Below are 25,429 nucleotides of genomic sequence, written 5' to 3'. Positions count from 1 at the left end.
AGATAAATTTTCTGTTTATTCAGGAAAAGAAAGCTTTCATTTTCATGTGAGTTAGGTCAAAATTGGTTGATAATGGGCTTCAAGTTTTTTCTCTCTTCTCTTTTATCTCTTTGTTTGTTCTAACAATTGTTGACAGATATTTTGCCAGAGTACTTTTTATACTCTTGGTACCAATCCATTATCACACAAATGGCTTGCAGTTATTACTTTCCCAGCCTGTAGCTTTCTTTTCATTTTCTTAATAATGCCTTTTGAAGAGCAGCAATTTTCAATTTGAGTTATGTCATTTATCACTTTTTCCTGTATGGTAATACTTTCTATGTCATATCTCAGAATAGTTTACTTAACCCAAAATTTCTGTCTTATTCTTGAAGTTTAATCATTCCAGTGAAGGTATACGAGTCATTTTAAAAGTTAGGATATGAGGATGTAAGTCTACTTTTTATAATATCAGTACTCAGTTGTTCGAGCACCATTTATCTAAAGATTGTCTTCTGCAATTGAATTGCAATGACTCTTTTCTTGCAAATTAAATGACAAAAATGCAGTTTTACTTTAGAATCTTCTAGTTTGTCTATCATTACACTCAAACACCCATTTGATTATAGTAGCTATAAAGTATTTTTAAATAAGTTTTGAGTTTTTGATAAGTTTAAAGGATACCATGTGATAATATGATACACATTTATATTATGATGTGTCAAAGTAGGTTTAGTTGGTTAATCAACACCCCCATTACCATAATAGTAATTACCTGTTTTTTGTGCATAGTGTTATTTAAGATATACTCTAAGTAACTTTCAAGCATGTGATAACAGTCATCAACTGTAGTCATCAAGCTGTACATTAGATCCCTAGAACTTAGTCATCTTATAACTCACTGTTTCTACTCTTTGACCAACATTTCCCATTTCCCCAACCCTTTTACCTCTGGAAGCCACCAATTTTATTCTGTTTCTATGAGTTTGACTTTTACTCATTTCCACAAATAAGTGAGAACATACAGTATTTGTCTTTTAGTGTAAGTTTTAAAAAGTAGGTAGTATTCATTACGTTCTCCCTATTATGTTCTTTTTCACAGTTGTGACTGTTGAGTTTCTTTATAAATTTTGATCTCAGCTTGTCAATTTTTAACACAAGCTTCTCCAATTTTGATGGGAAATACAATGAATCTGAAATAATTTGGAAACAATTGTCCTCTTAACATAAATATTGGATCCTTCTAATCATTATAAATTATATTGACTTATTTAGTCTTTAATTTCTTTTAGCGGCTTTTATGATTTTAGTATACAAGTCTTATACAACTTTTGTTAAATTTCTTTTCATTTTTATGCTGTTGTAAAATGAAATTGTTTTCTTAATTTCTGTCCTAGGCTTTCCCTTTGTTTAATATATAAAAGTACAATTAAAAAATACATACTTTAAATTCTGGCAAAATTATAAAATACTTTCATAAATTGTGTAGTTTTAGAGACTTTTGTATGTTTATAAAATTGATTCCTTAGAATTTTCTATATAGCGAATCCTGTCATCTGTAAATACAGTTTTAGTTTTTACTTTCTATGTCTTTAGCTTCTTTTTATGTTTTAGTATACTGGCCAGAACCTCCAGTACAATAGTAAATGTGGTAAGAGAGGACAGCTTTGCCTTTGTTCTTTATCTTTAGGAGAAGGCAGTCTGTCTTTCAGATTAAGTATGATGTTTGCTGTAACTTTTATGTTGATAATCTCTAGTAAAAGAAGGAAAATTCCCTTCGAGCCTAATTGGTTGGATGTTGTTATTTTGGTTGATTAAACAAATTCTATTTTAATTGAGGTGATAATATAGATACTATATATTAGTACTTAACTGATTTTCAGTTACTAGATCAGTCTTGCATTCTGGGAAAAGTTACACATGGTCAGTCTGTATAATCATTTTGATATGTTTCTGGATTAAGTCTACTAATATTTTGTTAAGAATTTTTGTGTTTACTTTCCAAAGATATATTATTAATTTTATAGAATACACTGGAAAAGTGTTCCCTCTTACTCAAGTTTTGAAAGAGTTGTGAAACTTTGTTCTGTATATACAGTCATGCATTGCTTAATGATGGGAGACTTGTTTTGAGAAATGTATCTTATTGTGCAAATACTTACACAAATACAGATGGTATCATATACACCCAATTATATATAGGGACCAATGCTATATAAGTAGTCTGCTGTTGACCAAAGTCATTTGATAGAATTTAATCAGGGAAATTCTTTATGCCTGTGTTTTCTTTGTGTGACAATTTTGAATTACTAATTCAGTTTGTTTACCCTAAATTTTACTTCTTATTGATTCATTATGGTAACTTGTGTCTTTTAGGAGACATGTTCATTTCATGTATATTGCAAATTTGCTGGCATAATGCTATTTATGATATTTCCTTATAAACTTTTTCATTTTTGTAGGATTGGTAGTGATGCCTCCTTATTCATCTTGATTTTGTAATTTCTGTCTTTTCTTTGTCTTAAATCACTCTAGTAAAGATTTATCAGTTTTATTGAGTATCTTGAAGAAAAACCTTTTGGTTTCGTTGGCTTACTTCCTCCCTCAACCCCTCCCCTGAATTTTTGTTTTCATTTAGTACAAAATGTTTGCTTACATTTGCCTGTGATTTCTTCTTTGACTCGTGGGTTATTGAGTCTTTTGTTTAATTTTGAAATATTTGGATGTTTTCAAAAAAAATCTATGTTGTTCTAACCTTGTTGCAATTAGTCAACATAATTTGAGGAATTTCCATAATTTTAAATTCTGTGGGACTTGTATTTTTTTCTCAAGCAATTGGATTTTTAAAAAAAAATTCCATGTGCATGTAAAAAAAATATGTGCTGCTATTTTTTAAATCTTCCTATCCTTTCTATCACTATGAAATATCCCATTCCTGTATTTTTTTTTTTAATTAAAGTCTTTTTGTGTGATAATATACCTCTCTAACGTCTTTATGGTACATTTTCCATGACATATATTTTTTGTCATCCTTTCACTTTCAACTTATTTATGTCTCTTGATATCATGCATGTCTCTTAAAAAGTCTTCAATTGCGTTGTGTTTTACCCAGTTTAACACTGTTAATTTCTTTATGGTTGCTCTAGGGATTACAGAGTGAGGCAGAAGCTAACAGAAACTACATCCTATTAACATAACAATTTTATTAAAAACAGCTGTTTTTGTCATATATATTCTGTCTATATTTGTTATTTTTTTATTGTAATTTTGTTTTTATATTCCCCATACAATTGCAACCCCCTTATTTTGACCCCAATTTCTCCTTTCCCCGACCCCCACCCCCCATAGAGTGTCTCTGGTTCATAGTTGTTTGTTGATTTTGATTTTTACTTCTTATAGTTATTCTTTTTCCTGGTCTATTACTTAAGTTTTCTAGATTCCTGCTATGAGTGAGACCATTTGGTATTTTTCTTTTTCTTTGTGGCTTATTTCGCTGTGCACGATCCCTTCCAGCGCCATCCATGTTGCTGCATATTGCATGTGTTTATCTTTTTTGAGTGCTGAGTAATATTCCACGGTGTATATGGACCACATCTTCTTGATCCAGTCATCTATTTTTGGGCATTTGGGTTGTTTCCAAAGCTTAGCTATTGTAAACAGTGCTGCTATAAACATAGGGGTGCAGGTGTTCTTTGGAATTGATGTTTCTGTGTCCTTTGGGTAAATACCTAGGAGTGGAATTGCTGGATCCTATGGAAGCTCTATGTTTAGTAGGTCCAGAAATCTCCACACAGCTCTCCATAGTGGTTGGACCAATTTGCACTCCCACCAGCAGTGCAGGAGAGTTCCTTTTTCTCCACACCCTCGCCAACATTTGTTGTTGCTAGTTTCTTTAATATGTGCCATTCTCACTGGTGTCACCTAGTATCTCATTGTAGTTTTGATTTGCATTTCCCTGATGACAAGTGATGTTGAACATTTTTTCATATGCCTGTTGGCCATTTGCATTTCCTCTTCAGAGAAGTTTCTTTTTAGCTCTTCTGCCCATTTTTTGACAGGATTATTTTCTTTGTTGTTGTTGAGTCTCATCAGCTCTTTGTAGATTTTTGTGATCAGTCCTTTATCATTAGTGTTGTGTGCAAAAATGTTCTCCTAGTCGGTGGGGTTTCTCTTTGTTTTGGTTATTGTCTCTTTTGCTGTGCACAAGCTCTTTAATTTGATGTAGTCCCATCTGTTTATCTTTGCTTCACTATCACTACTTTGGTTGATGTGTCTGTAAAGATGTCTTTGATGTGCATATCATGTAGTGTTTCGCCTATATTTCCTTCTATGTATTTTATGGTTTCAGGTCTTATGTCTAGTTCTTTACACAAATACCAACTCTATACTTGTTATTAACCCAACAATACCATGTTAACCATTATTAGTATATAAACATCTTACTAGTTTTATTTATTTTTTTAAAATCATATTTTAATAAAATTAAGAGCACTAAAGAAGTATGTATATTCTTTTTGTAATTGCTCTTCTGTTAAATTTCTGGCCCCCTTCCTTTACTCTATGAAACACATTGTCATTCCCTTACACATTATGGGTTTTTATTTTTTCCCTTTTTTTTTTTTTTTAGCTTTCTACAATTTATTATGTGTCTTGTTGTCCACCTCTTTATGTTTATCCTAAGTTTTTGTTGACCTTCTTGAAACCTATATATTACTGCTTTTCATCAGATATCAAGAACTTTTAATCATTGACTCTTCAAATACTTTTCCCCCATTTCTCTCTTTCATGTGCTAATATACATGATATTGTTCCATAGGCTTCTGAAGCTCTCTGGTTTTCTTCAGGGTTGGTTTTTTCTTTTTTAATATCTTTTCAATAATATCTATTTATGTAACTTTAGGTTAACTGTTTCTTCAGTCAGTTCAAATATACTGCTAAGATCATATGAATTTCAGATTATTAAAATTTTACTTTTTAGTTAATTGTATTTTTTTAAGTTTCTATTTCCTTATCATGATACATTGTTGGTTATGTCTTTGTTGCCAGGTTCTCATTTAGTTCTTTTTATATGGTTTATTTAATTCTTTGATTATTTTACTGGTTCTACTTTCAGATCTTTTCTTATATATTTCTCTAGTAGTAAGTTTTTTTTGTGTTTGTTAAACATTTTAATCTACATAACTATTTTAAATAAAATACATATTTACTAATATACAAATTATTTGATAAAAGATACATGCTTCAGATGGCAAATGTAGAAACCAAACAAGTGTTTAATAAATTAATTTACCATTGATACTGTTTTTAATCTGCTCAAGAATTTCATTAATAGAATATTTGGGAGTAGTGCAGAGTAGCAGATAGCCTATGTCTTTACAAATAATTATGCAATGCCTTTCTCTATATCTTTTCACCAATGACAAATAGAATAAAAATGAGATGAAAGTTTTTCTGTTTTTTTATTACTACATTTCTAATGTATTTTAAATAACTGGTCATCCTGAAATAATTAAAAATTTGTTTTATTTAATTAGCAAACAGAAGAACTTCGGCTTTTCACATGTGCACTGAAAACATTATTGCCGCTTACAAACCTTCCTTGACCCTTTCTACCTTTCTGCTCTCCATCATCATTTTGCTTACATCTATGTTTCCTGTTCTGACCTTTACTAACATTTACCACTTTCTAAGATACTTATTTTAATCACCTTTTTGTAAGCTATGATCTTTACTCTCAGGTTCTTATTCGTAGTCTAATGCAGTATTACTTCTCAGTGACTCCTTCAACTTTTTTTTTTCCTCCCTTAGGCTTTTTTTTTTTTTTTTTAATTCTGTTTTGGGAAATGTAATTTTTTAAAGTCAAATATTAGTGACAAAACTGACAGAGGCATAAATTTGTTGTGTGCTACAATTTAGATAGTAGGCCTTCTTTTAAAATCTTTTTTTTTCCTTTTTTTTTTTAAGATTTATTTATTTATTCGTCTATTTATTTATTTATTTATACAAGCACTGGGTACAGTCAGAAGCGCGGGAGGGTGAGAGAATTCACCAGAGCCAGAGCGGGAAGCAGAGCAGGCAGAAGGACCGAAGTACACTGCTGAGGGGAGCAGAGGGCGGCAGGAGAGGTCTGTGCGCCATGTGGGACCCTCCTCCGGTGGCCGGGGAGCAGCCGGGGATCGAACTGGCGCTGCAGAGGCTGCGGGCAGCTTCGCAACCCAGCGCTCAACTGCTGCGCCACCGGGGAGGCCCCCTAGTAGGCCTTCTTGGCATCTGTAATTATTTTTGAATCCAGAACTCTCTTGAGATTCCTTTTACATGAAAGATAATTTTAAGCATCAAAACATCTAGGTTAGACAAATCAGTCTCCAAAGTTTATGTTGCAGTCATACTAATTCAATGTACTTGCTTATTGGGAAACAGTGTGAGAAGCATTTAATTTAAAATCACCTGGGTTCAATTTCATTTTGTTATAAGCAGGAAATATTCTTAATTCCACCTTCCAGTAAAGTAATCAAAAATAAAAACTTTAGATCTTAAAGGGTCATTTCACCCCAAAGAAGTCTTCTGACTGAAGTTTAGCAAATTAGGTAAGTTTTTTCATAGGAATGAATATAATCATTTATATTGTAAAATAAAGGTACAATAAAGAATTGTCCCAGTATTATTCTTTTCTATCTTTTTTTCTTCTTTGATTTCTCAAGTAAAGTATATCCTCACTTTTTCAGTTGTTCATTTTAAGGCTTCTGTAATTAGTCTATCTTATGATCTTTCTTTTATTGCTAACTTCCTTGTCCCCTACTTTAATCCTTTCTTTAGAAGCTTCTAAATACCTGAAACTGACCATTACTAAGTGAGGCCATTGGCAGTAAAGATTAAGGTGTAAAAAAATATTTAATATGACAACCAAGGATTGGAGGACTCGTAGGTATGAGAGAAAAATCTGTGTATTAAAAAAATGTTTTAATCAAATCAGAGAATATTTGGAAATATACTGCATTTCCATTTTGTACTTCATTTTCTTAAATGGAATATAAGGTCCTAAAGGGTAAGAAAGCTTTATCTGGCAATAAGAGGATATGACAGGAAGCATGAAAGAGCTCAGAATTCACTAGAATTTGGAAGAATAGTCAATGTAGGTAATCAGAATATAATACTTTTTAGATATAGGATGACCTAAGATAATAGAAATGCTGACGTACTGGAGCTGTTCGGACTAGGGAACAATTCATTTATTAACTGCAGTAAAGGTAGGTTATGGCTAGATTGGTAATAGTCTTTAATGATAATAAAAACTAACCAGCTATGACAACTATAGGCAATAATAATAATTATGGTGGTGATGATGATGAAAACTAATAATATTGGTTATCTTTTGGCATGTAATAAATTATGCCAAAACTTGGCAATGTAAAACAAGTGTCTGTTGTCTCAGTTTCTATAAAGTTGGGAGCAAGTTAGATCGTTCTGATTTAACTTTTCTCATCAGATTGCAAACACGACTTTGCTTGAGGCTGTAGTTATTTAGAGGGTTGATTGGATTTGGAAATATCTGCTTCTAATAAGGTTTTCTCACATGGCTTGTGGCAGAAGACACCAGTTACACACAACGTGGCGTTCTCTATACAGTAGCTAGATTGTCCTTAAGACATGGAAGTTGATTTTCTTCAGAAAGAATCATAGAAGAGAGAAAGAACAAAGTAGTAATTACAATAACCTTATTGGTCTGTTTGTCAAAATTTGTCATTTTGAGCACATTGTTAAGAACAAGTTGTTGAGTACATTCATACTCAAGAGGAATTTGTCTTCACTAAAGGGAATATTAAAGAATTTATCGACGTATTTTAAAACTACCACACATGAGGTGTAATTTGACCATATAATGTAATTACAGACTGTAATTACATGTGGTGAATGGTTAATCTAGCAGGGTGGTATCCTCAAGCAAAATGAAATGGAATTTAGAAGCCAAATAAATCTCTTAGGTACTTCTAATAGCAGAATCAGCTGTCTGATTTTTTTAATTAAGTGGGAAGCATTATACTGGTCAAAAGGTGATAAGTACTAGGAATCCAAGAAGATAAATTGTATCAAATATTGGTAGTGCATGCAGAAAGGAGCTGTGTTCCAAGGATACAAGCTTGTCTAGTAGGTGGGACAAAAAGGCATTAGAAATTAGGGATAGATACAGCGATGATAATACAAAAAAGAGATGGTTCTATGAAAAAGGATTTTTGAACAAAATTTCCTTACTGTAATCTTATCCCTTTGTATTTTCTATTCTTGCTAATTAACTACCTCAGTATCAGTGGTAATGGTAATTAATACCAGTGATAATGAATGGAAGAATGATTGAGTTATATATGTATGTAGTTACATATTAATCACTGAAGACATTACCATACCTCTTCATTTTGTTCTCAGCCTGCTTCCTTAAGATTATTTGTTGTTGTTAGGACTGATTTTTATAGGTGTAATTGTAATATAGCAAATAGTAAGTATAATGTATCTCTGGGTGATGACTGGCTTACTTGTAGTACTAAGAGAACTAAAATAATGATTCGGGTCTTATGGTTGTATTTTAGTTTTTAAAGGGGCAATTTATTTATTTATTGCTGTTATCATTTGCTTTTATTTAGACAGTTCAGTAGAAGAAATAAGTATATGAACCTACTATTCATAGAGATGGAAATTTATATTTAATAGTAGAATAATAACAAGTATCTTGCAAGGATATGAAGCACTAATTTTTGGAGAAAACAGTTAATATTTAATAATGCTAAATGTATACATTCCTTCTCACCTAGTAATTTCACCTCTGAGTATGAAAACAGTGTCTTACAGACTTAGTTGATGATGTCCTTCATCATCATGCTTTTTTGGCCATATTTCATGTGAAGCATTTTGCTATTTCCTATCCTAAATATGTCTGTGTTTTTGTTGCCACTCACTAAATTTATTTCATAATGTGTCAGTAGATAGTGATGTACTCTTTGAAAAATACAGCCCTGGGGAAACTCACACCAAGTGCACAGGACATCAAAAAGAATCTTCCTTGTTAATAATAGCAAGAACCTGGGATTAGTCTTAATGTCTGCCAGTGAGAGAATGTGTAAATACTTTGTGATAAATTTATAAAAAGAAACATTGAACATGAGTCAGTTAATATGTTGGAGCTATATAAACAATGTAAAAATTGCAAAACATGATTTGTGGAAAAAACAATCTGAGAGAGTATCAGCAGGATATTATATCAAGTTTCAGAATATGAAAAACAACACATAGACAGTTAAAGCATAAAGATGCAAATGAGAATGATCATCTTTGCATCAAGTATAGTCATTTACTTGGGGAGTTAGATGGATCTAAAATGTATATACGGTATTTCAGTGGTAATACTTATTTTATAACTGAGTAGTCGATACACATATATTGGCCTCTAACTGTCAGTTGTTTTCATACTTAGGAAGGAAAGAACTGTCCTTCAGTCATTTATGTTCACTATTTAAAGGTGTAAGAACATCCTTTCACAATTGTGGTAAAACTACTATTTATACTGTATTGTTAATAAATGTCTAAATTGATGGTAACAGATTATAATTGTGAACATTTTTTATAAAGGTGAATATTGTGAATAGTGGAATGGATAAGTTTTTTTTACTCGAATTAAGTGATTTCATTCTCAATAACTCTTTGACCTCTAGAGGCAGTTATTATCACTATTTTACAAATAAGGAAAGCTAAGAAAGAGGGACGTAACTAACCTGAAGTCACAGAGCTAGAAATAGCATTTATGATTTGAAGTCAGGATTACTTGTTCCATAGCCTATACCATTTAGCCTTTATGCTATGGAATCTCTTCATGACAAAATGTTATTAACCAGAAGCAAAACATACTAAAACTAAAATGACTGGTAATATGGCTGAAAGAGAAAGTTTTTCACATTTTTATTCATAAACAATCCTGGGACTTAGATGGAATAAGATTTTATTAGAGTAGAGAATGAAATGTAGAGTACTAGCACCATTTTCTCACAAAAGAGAAACAGAGGAAAACTCTTAAAATAATTCTAAAATTCTAGCTAATTATCACTACTATTCAAGCTAATTCTACATTAATTAATTGACACAGTATTGTCATTTGTATATTGGAGAATTTAAATTTACCTAAAATTTTCATGTTAAATCATAAATCTTGAAGATTGTTCTATAGCAGAAAATTTATTATATTTAATATGATTTTTTAGTAGCTAGAGGTAATAATCTGTTGAAAGATAAGGTCAGTATATTTACTTCGTATTTTTTTGGTTTTTATATTGTAGAAGGAAAATCATACCGAGGGGTTATAGTGGATGCTTATAGTGAGGTGAAAAGCTAAATGGGTGTGAAGCCAGAAACCTGGCTTTTGATTTTGTTCCGCCTCAGCCTCATGCTATAAGTCACCGAGTTTTTTCCCATTTTAATGAAATGTGAATTCTTCTGTGTGTGATTTTTAAGGTTTTGGGTTTGGTTAAACTATTGTATATTTTTAGATAATTTTTTTTTTTTTTAAAGATGGACTCTTTTTTTTTTTTTTTTTTTAAGATTTATTTATTTATTTACATAAGCACTGGGTACAGTCAGAAGCGTGGGAGGGTGAGAGAATTCACCAGAGCCAGAGCAGGGAGCAGAACAGGCAGAAGGAACGAAGTACACTGCTGAGGGGAGCAGCGGGCGGCAGGAGAGGTCTGCGCGCCATGTGGGACCCTCCTCCGGTGGCTGGGGAGCAGTCGGGGATGGAACCGGCACTGCAGAGGGTGCGGGCAGCTTCGCAGCCCAGTGCGCAACCGCTGCACCACCGGGGAGGCCCTAGATAATTTTTTTTTAAGCTTTTGCCTCATTGATAATTTCTGTTTTGGTCATAAAACTTATTTTCTTATAATTCATTAAATGTGTGCTAGTTTATAAAGATTCATAATTATTAAAAGGAAATTTTTTGAATTTGCCATTTTTCTGTATTTGGGTGCTGGCATTCTACTTTCCTCAGGATATTCAGCATATTTGTTGGTTCCATATTAGTTGGAAGCCTTCAGAAAACTCAAATGCCATTCCTGGCTTAGTGAAAATAGAGCATTTGAGTCAAAATAAGATGATTTCTAAAAGGATTTATTGTTTTTAGTTTGATATTAGTAGTTTTTATTTTAAAGAACCCATTAAAAATATTCAAATGGCAGGCCTTTAAGAATGCCTACATAAATATATTGTTAGTAATAATATGTTTATTACTTACCTAAAATTTGTATGTAGTACATACCAGCTTTGGAAGCAAAAATTTGTCTCTCTTTCTTTTCTCCTCTAGTGATGCTATTGCTGAGATTAGAGCCATTTGTATTGAAGAAATTGGAGTATGGATGAAAATGTATAGTGATGCCTTCCTAAATGACAGTTACCTAAAATATGTTGGCTGGACTCTTCATGACAGAGTAAGTTTCTGTGTTCTAGATTTTGATAAGACAATGTGCTTGTCTAAATACTAGAGTGCTAAGAATCAAAATAGCATAGTTGGTTTTTCAAAAGCTGTGATAATATGGAAATTAAGATTATACAATGGAATAACTGTTGCTTGACCGTCATGCTGAAGTATGAGACATTGGCTCCTGTCTAAAGACTCTGTTTTACTTAAATGTAATGAAATCAAGATTACAACATACCACATCTAAAGTTTTAAGAGAATATAATATCCAAAGAAGCTAATACAACCTTTTTCTAGTTTCAAATCAAAAGTGACTCCTTTTTTCTATTTATTATATAAAAATTAAGTAAAATTCTTATTTCAAATTCTCTAAGGTCATATAGTGTTTTGAATTGAATAAATGTATTGGATTCTAAAATATTTGACATAAATGTCTAAACCTACCTCCTTAGATAAAGCTTTCAAAGAAATCTATTTATTAAGTCATGAGTATTTTTCCAAATTACCAGGAAATGATAAATTATCAGAATTTTTATGTTGAATGACATAACATTCTATAACTTCAACTGTTAACTTTTTACAAATATGGAAATCTTAGAACAATGTGTTTGGAATTGTTGACCCCATAATTTGAATTGCTAAATGTATCATAGATATTAGAAGGTATTTTATTTTTTGATGCAATTATATTCTTAGATTTCTAAGATAAATTTGGTAATATTTTAAGACTTACTTTCTGTATCTGACTGTTACTACTCTGTAGAGAATTTCTTTCTTAAATAACATTATGCTAAGCATTAGGGATATTTTGAAAATCTCAGAATTGCATACATCATAATAAGATGTTTTAAAGGTCACTTTTCTGTAGGAGAGAGTTTGGAGTATACAGAGAACATCTAAAATTTAGTTACTCTACTTCACAGTTACTAGTATTTGATTGATAATCAAAAGGGATTCTTTGACCTCATTTAAAGGAATCCAGTTAACAAGGAGTGACTTTTTTCTTGAATATTCAGTCTTCCCTAGCATTCAAACTATTTTCTCTAAACTAATACACTCCAAAGTTGAGTTTATGTTTTCTTTGTCTTATCCTCATGTGAGTTTGGGCATTTTCACATATAAGTTTCATCTCAGGTTTATTCAATTAAATTTTACTTCAGTGTGAGAGGGTTTAGAATTATACTGCTGTTATAGACTATTATGCAAATTAATTCCAGCAAGACAAACATTTTAGTAGAATAAGTTTAAGGTCTTAACATTTTTATCTTCCATCACCATCCCTTATCACTTCCTCCCCCTACCTCTTTAGTAGCATTTTCTGCATTTACAGTTATGGTTTCATCAGAATTTATACATCACCAAAAATTCTGGAGGAAGAACTGATTTGATATAATGTACGAAAAACAGGCAAACATTTTAAATATATATCATTAAGCTCTGCAGAAATTCTGTCTAGAATCTACCTAGAAAGAGGTACGTTTCTCATAAACATTGTTGATAAAAATGATGTAGAATACTGCCTTCAGTAGAATGATTTATTAATGTCTCCTACCATCTCCTATTATTTTAAGAATAGTGTGTGGGTGTTTGTGTGTATATATATTTATATATATATATATATAAAAATAAAATAATCCCTTCTAAACATTCCTTTTACACTATTACCACTCCATTCTCCTTATCCTTTTTTCCTGAGGACTGCAATCTTTTTCTTCCAGATCTTGTACATTTTCCTCTCAGGACTGTATACATTTCCTATCTTTTGTTTTAATCATCTGGTTGAAACTGCTCATTATGGCCTCTGATTTTACCCTCATGTTGTATATTTATAAATGACCTGAGAATTCACCCATGCACCATCACCATAGTCCCCTGTGCTCTCCCTTCCTCTGTTCTGATCCTTCTCCTTCCTCTGCAGAATGTCTCTGACTTCAGAGTCAGTTTCCTTCTGACTTTCTTCACTAAACATAATTCCTTCTAGCTCCATCCATGTTTTTGAATAGCATGAGTTTATCTTGAAGAATAGCATTCCATTGTGTATATGTACCACATCTTTTTGATCCAGTCATCTGTTTTGGGGTATTTGACTTGTTTCCATATCTTACCTATTAAAAATAGTGCTGCAGTAAACATAAGGGTGCAGGTATCCTTTTGAGTTAATGCTTTTGTGTCCTTTGGGTAGATCCTAAGAGTGGGATTGCTGGGTCTTAGGGTCGCTCCATTTTTAGTAGTATGAGGAACCTCCACACAGCTTTCCATAGTGGTTGCGCTAGTTTGCATTCCCACCAGCAGTGTAGGAGAGTTCCTTTTTCAACACATCCTCACCGACATTTGTTGTTGCTAGTGTTTTTGATATGTGCCATTCTTATTGGTGTAAGATGGTATCTCTTTGTGGTTTTGATGTGATTACAAGTGATGTTGAACATTTTTTCATATGCCTGTTGGCCATTTGCATTTCCTCTTTGGAGAAGTTTCTTTTTAGCTTTTCTCCCCATTATTTGACTGGATTATTTACTGTGTTTTGTTGAGTCCTATGAGTTCTTTGTACATCCTTGTGATCAGTCACTTACCAGTTGTATGGAGTGAAAAAATTTTCTCCCAATCAGTGGGGTGTTTCTTTGTATTGGTTAATGTCTCTTTTGCTGTCCAGAAGCTTTTTAGTTTTATGTAATCCCAGCTGTTTATCTTTTCCTTCATCTTGTTTGCTTTGGGGGATGAGTCTTTATTTTTTTTTTAAATAAATTTTATTTTTATATTCCCCATACAATTGCAATCCCCTTATTTTGACCCCAATCCCTCCTCTCCCCGCCCCCCACCACCCTTAGAGTGTCTCTGATTCATAGTTGTTTGTTGATTTTGATTTTCACTTTCTTATAGTTATTCATTTTCCTGGTCCCTTATTTAAGTTTTCTAGATTCCTGCTATGAGTGAGACCATCTGGTATTTTTCTTTTTCTTTCTGGCTTATTTCACTGAGCATGATCCCTTCCAGCGCCATCCATGTTGCTGCAAAAATTGCATGTGTTTATCTTTTTTGAATGCTGAGTAATATTCCATGGTATATATGTACCACATCGTCTTGATTCAGTCATCTATTTTTGGGCATTTGGGCTGTTTCCAAAGCTTAGCTATTGTAAATAGTGCTGTTATAAACATAGGGGTGCAGGTGCTCTTTGGAATTGATGTTTCTGTGTCCTTTGGGTAAATACCTAGGAGTGGAATTGCTGGATCATATGGAAGCTCTATGTTTAATAGGTCCAGAAATCTCCACACAGATCTCCATAGTGGTTGGACCAGTTTGCACTCCCACCAACAGTGCAGGAGAGTTCCTTTTTCTTGGGGGATGAGTTTTTAAAGATGTTACTGAGATCTATGTCATGTAGTGTTTTTATGTCGTCTTCTATATATTTTATGGTTTCGTATCTTATGTTCAATTCTTTTATCCATTTTGAGTTGGTTTTTGTGCATAGTGTCATGTAGTAGTCTAGTTCCATTCTTTTGCATGTGGTAGTCCAGTTTTCCTAGCACCATTTATTGAAAAAACTATCATTGTTCCATTCCATATTCTTTGCTCCTTTGTCAAAGATAAATTGTCCATAAATCTCTGGCTTTTTTTTCCTGGGTTTTCTATTTGATTCCATTGGTCTGTGTGTCTGTTTTTGTTCTAGTACCATGCTGTTTTAATTATTATGGCTTTGTAGTGTAATTTGAAGCCTGGGAGAGCGATACCTCCATTCGCCTTCTTATTAGTCAAGAGATCTTTGGGTTTTTTGTTTTTTTTTTTTTTTTGGTGGCTCCATAGGAATTTCATCAATATTTTCTATTTGAAGAATGTCATTGGGATGTTTATCAGGATTGCTTTGAATCTGTAAGTTGCTTTCAATAGGATGGCCATTTTAATAATGTTAATTCTTCTGATCTATGAGCAAGGAATGGCTTTCCATTTCTTTGTGTCTTCTATTTCTTTTAACAATGTTTTATAGTTTTCTTTGTACAGATTACTAACCTCCTTGGTTAAGTTTATTCCTAGGTATTTGATTTTTTTTTTTTTTTCAATTTTAAATGGGTTGGGTTTCCTAATTTTTCTTCAGTTTGTTTGTCTGCATATTGGAAGGCTACAGATTTTTGTGTGTTGATTTTGTATCCTGCTACTTTACTAAACTGGTTGATTATTTTAAGTAGGTTTTCTATGGAGTTTTTAGGGTTCTCTATGTACATTATCATATCACCTGCAAATAGTGATAGCTTTATTTCTTTCCCTATTTGAAATTGTTGTATGTCTTTCTCATGTCTTAATGCTCTTGCTAGGACTTTCAGTATTACATTGAAAAGCAGTGGCGAGAGTAGACATCTTTGTCTTGTTCCTGTTCCTAAAGGAAAGGCTTTCAGGGGCCTCCCTGGTGGCGCAGCGGTTGAGCGCTGGGTTGCGAAGCTGCCCACAGCCTCTGCAGAGCCAATTCGATCCCCAGCTGCTCCCCAGACACCGGAGGAGGGTCCCACATGCCACACAGACCTCTCCTGGCGACCCCTGCTCCCCTCAGCAATGTACTTAGGTCCTTCTGCCTGCTCTGCTCCCCTCTCTGGCTCTGGTGAATTGTCTCACCCTCCCGCGCTTCTGACTGTACCCAGTGCTTGTATAAATAAATAAATCTTAAAAAAAAAAAAGAAAAGAAAAGAAAGGCTTTCAGTGTTTCACCATTGAGAATAATATTGGCTATGAGCTTGTCACATATGGCTTTTTCATGTTAAGGTATGCTCCTTCTATCCCAAGAATCTCGAGAGCCTTCATCATAAACTGATGGTGGATTTTGTCAAATGCTTCCTCAGCATTTTTTGATATGATTGTATGGTTTTTATTTTTATTTTTGTTGATGTGTTGTATTACATTAATTTTCAGGTGTTGAACCATCCTTGTGTCCCTGGAATAAATCCCACTTGGTCATGGTGAATTATCCTTTTGATGCACTGTTGGATTCTGTTGGCAAGGACTTTATTTAGAATTTTTGCATCAGTGTTTATTGGGGAGATTGGCCTGTAGTTTTCTTTTGCATGTTTTCTTTGTTTGCTTTTAGTATTAGTGTAATGTTGGCTTCATAAATTGTATTGGGTAGTATTCCTTCTTCCTTAATTTTTTGAAAGAGTTTGTGAAGGATAGGCACTAGTTCATTTCTGAACATTTGGTAGAATTCATTTGTGATGCCATCTGCTCCTGGGTTTTTGTTTTGGGGGAGGGTTTTGATTACTGTTTCAGTTTCACTGTTTTTAATTGGTTTGTTTAGGTGTTCTGTTTCTCCTTTATATCTATATTGAATGATTATATCATTCTAGGAATTTGCCCATCTCTTCTAGATTGTTGAACTTGTTTGCATATAAATGTTCATTGTAATCTCGGATTATTTTTTTGATTTCTACTGAATCTGTTGTAATTTTTCCTCTCTTGTTTATGATCTTACTTAATTTGTGTTTTCTTCGTGAGCCTGGCTAGATGTTTGTCTATTTTGTTTATTTTTTGGAAGAACCAACTTTGGTTTCATTGATCTTTTGGATTGTTTTTTTAAATTTCTATTTTATTTATTTCTGCTTTGATTTTCATTATTTCCTTTCTTGTACTAGTTTTGGAGTTTGTTGTTGTTCTTTTTCCAGTCCTTTAAAGTGGGAGATTAAGTTGTTTGAATTCTTTCTTGTTTCTTCATGTGAGTCTTTATTGCTGTATACCTTTCTTGTATTACTGCTTTTGCTGTGCCCATCAATTCTGAAAATTGTGTCCTCATTGTCATTCATCTCAATGTATTTTTTAATTTCTTCTTTGATATCGTCTTTAATTCAGTGGTCTTCTAGTAGTGTGCGTTTCAATCTCCATGAAGTAGGAGGGTTCCTTGCTTTCTTTTCATGGTTTATTTGTAGTTTGATGCCATTTTTGATCAGAGAAGAATGTTGGTATGATTTTGATCTTACTATATTTGTTGATGTTTGTCTCGTGACCCAGTAGGTCATCAGTCATGGAGATTGATCCGTGCACACTTAAAAAAAATGTGTACTCAGACTTTTGGGGATGTAGTGTCCTATAGATATCTGTTAAGTCCATGAGGTCTAGGTTTTTATTTAGGACTCTAGTGTCCTTGTTTATTTTTTGTCTCATTGATCTGTCCATTGGTGAGAGTAAGGTGTTGAAGTCTCCCATTTTATGTGTATTTTCTCTAATGTCTATTTTCAGAGATGATAATAATTGTCTGATATATTTTGGTGCTCCTTCATTTGATGAGTATATGTTGATGACTGTTATGTATTCTTGATATATTGTCCCCTTAGTCAAAATGTAGTGTCCATCTATTGCTCTTTTACCTTTTTTAGTTTGATGTCTATATCGTCTGATGTAAGTATAGCTGTTCCTGCCTTCTTTTTTGGTCCATTTGCTTGTAGGATTGTTTTCCAACCTTTTACATTCAGTCTATGTTTCTCTTTTGTAGTTAAATATGTTTCCTGGAGACAGCAGAACATTGGATTTTGTTTTTTGATCCAGGCTGCTACTCTGCGTCTTTTTACTGATGAGTTTAGTCCATTTACATTTAGGGGGGGTGAGAGGATTCACCAGAGACAGTGGGGAACAGAACAGGCAGATTGACCAAAGTACACTGCTGAGGGGAGCGGTAGGTGAGTCAGTAGAGGTCTGCTGTGCCATGTGAATTGCACCCTGGCCAGGGATTGAACTCATGCTGCCCTGGCTGCGGACAGCGTCATAGGTTGCATCTTAACCACTTGCGCCACCAGGGAGGCCCTGCGCTGTCCTTTTGTTTTCTATTTCATTTGTTTCTTCTCAAATTTTTATTATTTCTTACCTTCTACTGATTTTTGGATGTTTGTTCTTTTTCTAGTCCCTTCAGCTATAAAGTTATATTGCTTTCTTGGTATTTTTTTCTTTCTTTTTTAATACGGATCTGTATTGATATGAACTTCTCTCATAGTACTGTTTTTAGAGTATTCCATAGACTCTAGTAGCTTGTCTCTCCTTTCTCATTAGTCCAAAACTTCATTTAAGGCCTGTATTTCCTTGTTAATTTTCTGTCTGTAAGATCTGTCTCTTCATGCCATTGGTTTGTTGAGGTATCTGACAATGCAGAAAATTCACAGGGGAATAAAGACCTTAAATGAAGTGTTGGACCAATTGGATTTAATGAACATTAACAAAGTCTCTCATCCCCAAAGAAATTAAGCACTTTCTTTTCCAATGCACATGGCAAAGTCTCAAAAACAGATCATATACTGCGAGACAGAAAATGCCTCATAAAATACATGAAATAAATCTCATACTAAGTATCTTCTCATATCACAATGGCATAACTAGAAATTAACCAGAAAAAGAATCTCTGAGTAAATCAAAACACGTGCAGACTGAAGAAAGTATTTCTGAACAACTCATGGGTCAAAGAAGAAATCAGAATGTGTCTGCAGATCTTTTTTTTTTTTTTTGGACAGAAAGTCTACTTTTTCCAACATGAGAATAGCCCCTTCTGCTTTTCTGTCTGCATTAATGACATTATTAGCTTGAAGTACCTTTCTCCAACCTTTCACTTTTAAGTTGGGTTTGTCCCATTTTTAAAAGGACAAACGCTATGTTGCAAATGATGTATAGATGATTAAATCTTTTTCACCCAGCCTGTCATTCTATGCCTATCAATTTGTGAGTTCAGGCCTATCACATAGGATAAGAATTGAAAAATTATGTTTATTTACTGTCGTTCTGTTTTTGATTGTTTTATCTGGTTTTGTTTGTTTGTTTGTTTGTTTTCTTTTTCCATTTGTCCTTTCTGCTCTTTATTTGGAAGGTTTTCCCTAGTAATTCTCTGTTTCTTGACTTATTTGTGTGCCCCTGTTTTAGATTTTCAGTTAGTGGGAGCTATACCAAACTTAGTATGTCTGAACAAGCCTCTTATTTAGTTGGTATCAACTCTCTGATATCTTACTACAAATATTCGCCCCTTTTCTTCTTCCCCCTCAGTGTTTTGTTGACTCATAATATTCTTGTTCATGATTTTGTGTTTGTATTCCCATTAAAACTTTGCTCAGTGTTTCTTTTGTAGGTTTTTTTTTTTCAACATTTCTTATAGAGTAGGTTTGGTGGTGATAAGCTCCATTAGCTTCTGTTTGTCTGTGAAAGCCTTTATTTCACCTTTATATTTGTATGATAATTTTGCAGGAAATTCTTGGCTGGAAACTCTTGTCTTTTTAGGATTGTGAAGACTTCATTCCACTCTCTTCATGCCTGGAGGATGAGTTGGGCAAAATCTGAGGAAAGTCTAATTTGGGAGTTACCTTGTTTTTTCTTGGCTTCTTATAAAATTTTTCTTTATCTTTGATTTTTAATAATTTACCAGTGATATCTTGGTGTTGGTCATTGTACATTTAGAAATTTGCATGTTCTCTCTGCTTCCTAGACATCCATACTTACTTCATTCCTCGGGTGTGGGAAATTTTAGCTATTTTTTGAGTAGTCACTATTCCTTTCCCTCTCTACATATTCTAGAACTCCCATGATCCTTATGTTTCCTTTTCTAATTAAATCTGATACTATTTGTAGAGTTTTGTTTTTTTTTTTTCTTGTTTTGCTCTCTTGTTCTAATTGGGTGGCTTATACTTTTTTTGTTGTATTTCTGAAATTCTTTTTCCAGCTTAATTCATTTAATACTTTTTCTGTATATTTGTCTTCATTCTGAGTTTTGTGTGTGTGTGTATATGTGTGTGTATGTTCTTTTAATATTTTCAATCTTTTTGGTGAAGTACTCCCTTTATTCCTGGATTTCCTTTTTAAGGTCTTTTACCTTCTAACCTGTGTTTAACTGACCTTTCAGTACCCCATTTAGCATTTTTAATAATGTGGTTTTATTTGTACTTTACTTCAATTTTTTTTCTTTTTGTGTGTTTTTCTGTTTTTTTGTCTGCTTTTATTTTTTTTAAAGTCTTTGTCTTATTAGTCCTCTATTTCTGTATTGTTTATGTATTACCCTGAACTTTATTCTCTTTTTGCCTTTTCACCTGGTATTCATCTTTTCATTGCTTCCTAATAAGCATATGTGTTACCTTATTTGCTTTTTGGGGTTGGGGTATTGTGAGGTGAGTTTTATTTGTTTTTCTTCTTTGTTTACCTTGGTGGGATGTGGAAGCAAGATGTGAGGCTGAGGTTTAAAAATTCAGTGTAAGTCTTGTTGAGGAATGAGGTTGGTCATCTCTGCCTCTTCTCTCTACACAGGAAGCTCTTTTCCGTATTTCAGTCTACTTTCCTGTCCTGTCTCCTTGTTGATCTCTTCTCCTGGAGTCACTTATCTACCAACCTTGAGTCTCGTGGCAAGAGAAGCTAGGCGTGGTCCACAGAGCTTAAGCTGTAGAACTTAGTTGCCTCTGGCAGGCAGCATGTACTCAAGCAGGCTGTGAAGTTTCTTGCTCCAATATTGAGCCCTAGAACTTCAAGGCAAAAAAATCCTTGGGGTGGGGGGAGGACATTCTAGTCCAAAATGTCAGTATAGATCACTAGTAATCTTTTCCTACCTAATCATTGATAATTTTAAGCCAGGCACTCCAGAGAATGCCTGCATTTGGAACTGTACCAAAGGAGTCACCCAGTTATTTGACGCTGAGCTAGCTTGAGGAAGGTCTGAGCAGTTGTATATCAGCTATCCTATTAACAATGGAACGTGTGATGAAAGGAACTTTATTTTGGGATGACAAATTCAGCCTTGTTTAAGTTGCCTCCTCTTGCTACAGCTGTACTTATTTTTATGGGGTGGTGTTGCACTAGGCACAGCAGAATGTTTGGTAGTGTTGTAGAGCAACCCCGATACAAAACGGGGTGCCTGACTGTGGGTCCTCACCCGCGCGCTTAAAAGGACTTATCAATGCTCTACTGCAGGCACACGTGAAAGGTTAATAAAAGGTTTATTTACAAGGGAAGGGGAAATGAGGAAATGTACAGCTCTGGGAGAAAAGCGGGAGACAAAGTTTTAAATGAGTCCTACCCGATCCGCCGATCAGGAATCCCAAAATGGTGCTCTGAGAGCTGGCCGCCAGCCAGGAGCGGTGAAGCCGGGAGGCGAGCGATCGCGAGCCAGAGAGAGAGCCCAAGGCCCACGTGTTTGGTTTTTTATATCCAACCTGGCTGCCCAACTCCACCCTCAGGTCCCAGCCACCCTCCCCTTGGTGGTGATGGGATTTGTCTTTCCCAATGTCCTGATGGCTTTAGTCTGGAGTGGGGGTGGGGTCCACAAAGCCTGTATGGGATTAACTCAGGACATCACTTCCCCCTAACAATTCTCCCCTTTCACTTTTTGCCACCATTTCCATGGTAATGAAGATCAAACATATGGATGCTGGGATACAGTCTCAGATGAAAGTTTTCCAGGATTCCAGTCTGAAAGAAAACGAATCCCTCCAGGTATTGTCCATTGTGGAAAGCAAAAGTCCTCCATTCCTGGAAAAACAGTTCATCAGTCCCAGCCGAAAGAAAACATCTGGAGGCATTAGCCAGAACAAGACAGCAGATATGTCAAAATCACAGGAAAAAAAAATGTTAAAATGGTTCAACTTATGCAAAAATGAATTCTCTCAACCTTGATCCCAAACTTTAACAGCATAGCAAAAGTTTGCAATTAAGTCTACTTTTAAACCATTTTGCCTATTTTTGCATAAAATCACAGGGCAGAATAACTAAGCAGCAATTTTAGCTGGCTTTGTTGAAATACTCCATACAGGATCAGAGCGAACCGGTGGCATCCAGTCGATGTATGCTTCAGGTATAAAGTTGGTCTCATCAGACTCCACCTGGGCTTTCCTCTTCTCGAGGGTACCAGGGCATTTTTGTTGGCCGGGTTGTCCAGTCCTGCCAATGGAGGCAAGCTTCCTCACCTTCTTTGGAGGTCTCTGGAACCCTACAAACAAGGGAAACAGGTTCTCTTCTTCTTGGTTCAGCTCTTTTTCAACTTTCTGGAAGAACTCCACACAAAGCCACACAATCAAACTCATGTCCAATTTTTGTTAAAACAGACAAAATCCCTATGGAAGTTATGCAAAAACAGACTCTGAAATAAGTAGCAAAAATTACTACCACTATTTGTATGCTGTGTTGGTATCAAGGGGAGAGAAAATGTGACAAGTTAGCTTTGCTGGAAAAAAAATTACAACCTTTCTGCAGATCCTGGTTACTCAAAACAAAACAAAACAAAACAAAAATTTCGTGGATTCAGGACAGAATGCATAAAAAAAAATTTCCAGTATTATGTCAAAGAAACCTTAGTAAATGTCAGGTGTATTTCCAGGTCTATTCAGTCCTTTGTAGGAAAGTTTTTTTACTCTCAACAGTTCCATCAATAGGAATCTGTTGAGACCTTTTCTCCCTATATTTCCGGAAACAATTTCTGTAGGTGTGAAACAATTGAATTATACAATATTACAAGGTGACAATCACCATTGACAATTTACATACATACCCGATACTACTGTTAACATATTGTACATACCAAAGTTTTACCATTTTCCCAAGTGACAATGCTTCCCTTCCAGTTTTACTTCATTAGGTAAAATCCAAATAGAACAAATTCATCTAATGCCTTCCCAGGAGGAAAGGGAGAAACTTTGTGGAGTGTCTCAGGAGCTCTACTGAGGTTCCACAAAATCTCCTTGCATCAGTCAAATGACAGGCTACCAAATTTGTACTTAAATTTAGATTTCTGGGAAGCTTTGCCATAAATATCAGAAAAATAACAGAAACAACAATGTTCAATCTCTATGAAGGCACCGGCTTAGTTCAGTAGCACAATGTTGACAATCAAACCATAACCTTTAGTTTTTCTCATAACTGGAGACTCTTTTTTTTTTTTTTTTTTTTTTTTTTTCAACGTCTATGGGCACCATGTATACCAATTTGTCAATCATTTGAGGTCAAGACAAGGACACAAGGAAAGGACATACAGACATACAACATATAGACACAAAGAGCTCATTAGTTACCATTTATCACGCGTGGGATCTCATGCAACTGCAGTTTCACTCATTGGCCAAAGTAACAAAAAGAAAGCAAGCAGAGAAAAAAATCTCAAAGGTAAAAAAAAAGCAGAAAGTTAAAAAAAAAAAATAACAAAATCAAAATCAAGATTGAAAACCTTTCTGTGTAAAAAAAATAGTGGCACCATATGCATGATCCTAGATGTTATTTCACGTCTCCTAAACTTTGAAAAGAAGAAGATTGGTTAGAGCATGTTAGTTTTCTCAGGGTTTCTTCAGGAAAAAAAAAAATGAGTCCTTGGGTATCCTGTAACAATAACTGGAAAAGAAGTCAGTAACATTCAAGTTTTTGTCTGTTTCTTAAACAAATACCTCAAGTCCTCAATGGGTTCACAAGACCAATGGGACTTCGTCTCTGGGTCAGTTCCTCCTGGAGCTTTCTTAACTCTGGAATGATGTACCCAGGGTTTTATGCCTGCAAGTTTCAGAGAAGTATGTGTGCTCAACAAGACATCATAGGGACCAGTCCATTTTTCTGACAGCTGGTTTTGAGCATCCCCACTCTGCCAAGTCTTCAGTAAGACCTGATCTCCAGGTTTGAAGGGATGCAATGGTTGATCAGGAGGCATAGAGATCCTTGAGGTTGCAAAGTTATGAATCACTGCCAGAACCTCCTGGATGTGTTTCACATATTGCGTGATCCGGCAATCTTGTGTTATTTCCGGACTGGCTTTCAGAACTGAGGCCTGAAAAGGTCTTCCAAACACAATCTCAAAGGGGCTTAATTGTAGCCCACTTCTAGGTGCCACTCTTATGCGGAGGAGGGCAAGGGATAGTACCTGGTCCCAACGAAGTTGTGTTTCTTGGCACAGTTTTGCCAAGGTTTTCTTCAAGGTGTGGTTCATCTTTTCTGTTTGCCCGGAAGACTGTGGTCTCCAAGCAGCATGCAATTTCCAGTTTATCTGTAACGCACTGCTTACTGCATGGGTGACGTCAGAGACAAATGCCGGCCCATTATCACTCTGGATAGAGTCCGGCAACCCAAAGCGAGGAATTATCTCTTTCAGTAGCTGTTTGGCAACCTCGGAAGCTTTTTCCGTCTTTGTGGGAAATGCTTCCACCCATCCCGAGAACGTGTCGACAAAAACCAAGAGATATTTGAAATTGCCTGTTGTTCTAGGCATTTGTGTAAAGTCCACCTGCCAGTCCTCAAAAGGACACTTGCCCCGATATTGAACCCCAATGGCTTTAGGGTGGGAGTCAGTCTTGGGGTTATTCCTGGCACATAATTCACAACCTCTGGTGATCCGTTGTGCTATTTTTTGTAAATACGGGCCCTTCAAATATGGGCGCACCGTTTCTAATAAGGCATCTCTCCCATAGTGAGATCCCTCGTGAAGATGTTTTAGCACCGGATATACCAGGGCCTCCGGGAGGAGTATCATCCCATGAGAGTTTACTCTCCAAGTAGAGCTGGGATCAAACTCAGTAAATCCCCATGCGCGAGCTCTCTCCTCATCCCGCTCGGTGTATTCAGGAGCATACTGAGTCAGGTCCACAAGAGGGATGAGTGCACCCTGGAGGGCCGAATGGGCAGAACGGGCAGCGACCTTAGCCACCCGATCGGCTGCCCTGTTGCCCTTTGCCATGTCAGACCCACCCTTTTGGTGGCCAGGACAATGCATCACGGCAACAGCTAATGGTAAAGCTACTGCCTTTAACAGGGCCAGGATTTCTAATGGATGTTTGAGGTCCTTGTTACTGGCAGTAAGAAGTCCCCGCTCCTTCCAAATGGCCCCATGCATGTGGAGAATCATAAAAGAGTACTTGGAGTCGGTAAATATATTGACTCTTTTACCTTTCGAGAGTTCCAATGCACGGGTCAGGGCTATTAATTCAGCTTTTTGCGCTGATGTACCTGCCAGAAGAGCCTTGGCCTCCACGGTGTTCTGGAGTGTCACCACTGCATATCCAGCACATCGACGGCTTTGGTCCATGAAGCTGCTGCCATCTG

The 25,429-nt window shown here is 35.1% G+C and overlaps 1 protein-coding gene across 1 annotated transcript in view; it reads left to right on the top strand.

Moving 5' to 3' along the window:
• Positions 1-25,429, top strand: part of STAG1 (STAG1 cohesin complex component) — a gene marked incomplete at both ends in the record, with an annotated part of 263,904 nt that overhangs the window by 136,532 nt on the left and 101,943 nt on the right. Inside the window, one exon of the mRNA XM_084232404.1 lies at positions 11,315-11,438. Coding sequence (XP_084088530.1) covers positions 11,315-11,438 — 124 coding nt within the window. The remainder of the gene's footprint in view (positions 1-11,314; positions 11,439-25,429) is intronic.

Source organism: Talpa europaea (genome assembly GCF_964194135.1).
Source record: "Talpa europaea genome assembly, chromosome: 4".
In the NCBI taxonomy this organism is placed as follows: Eukaryota; Metazoa; Chordata; class Mammalia; order Eulipotyphla; family Talpidae; genus Talpa; species Talpa europaea.
This window is presented reverse-complemented; position numbering and strand designations above follow the sequence as displayed.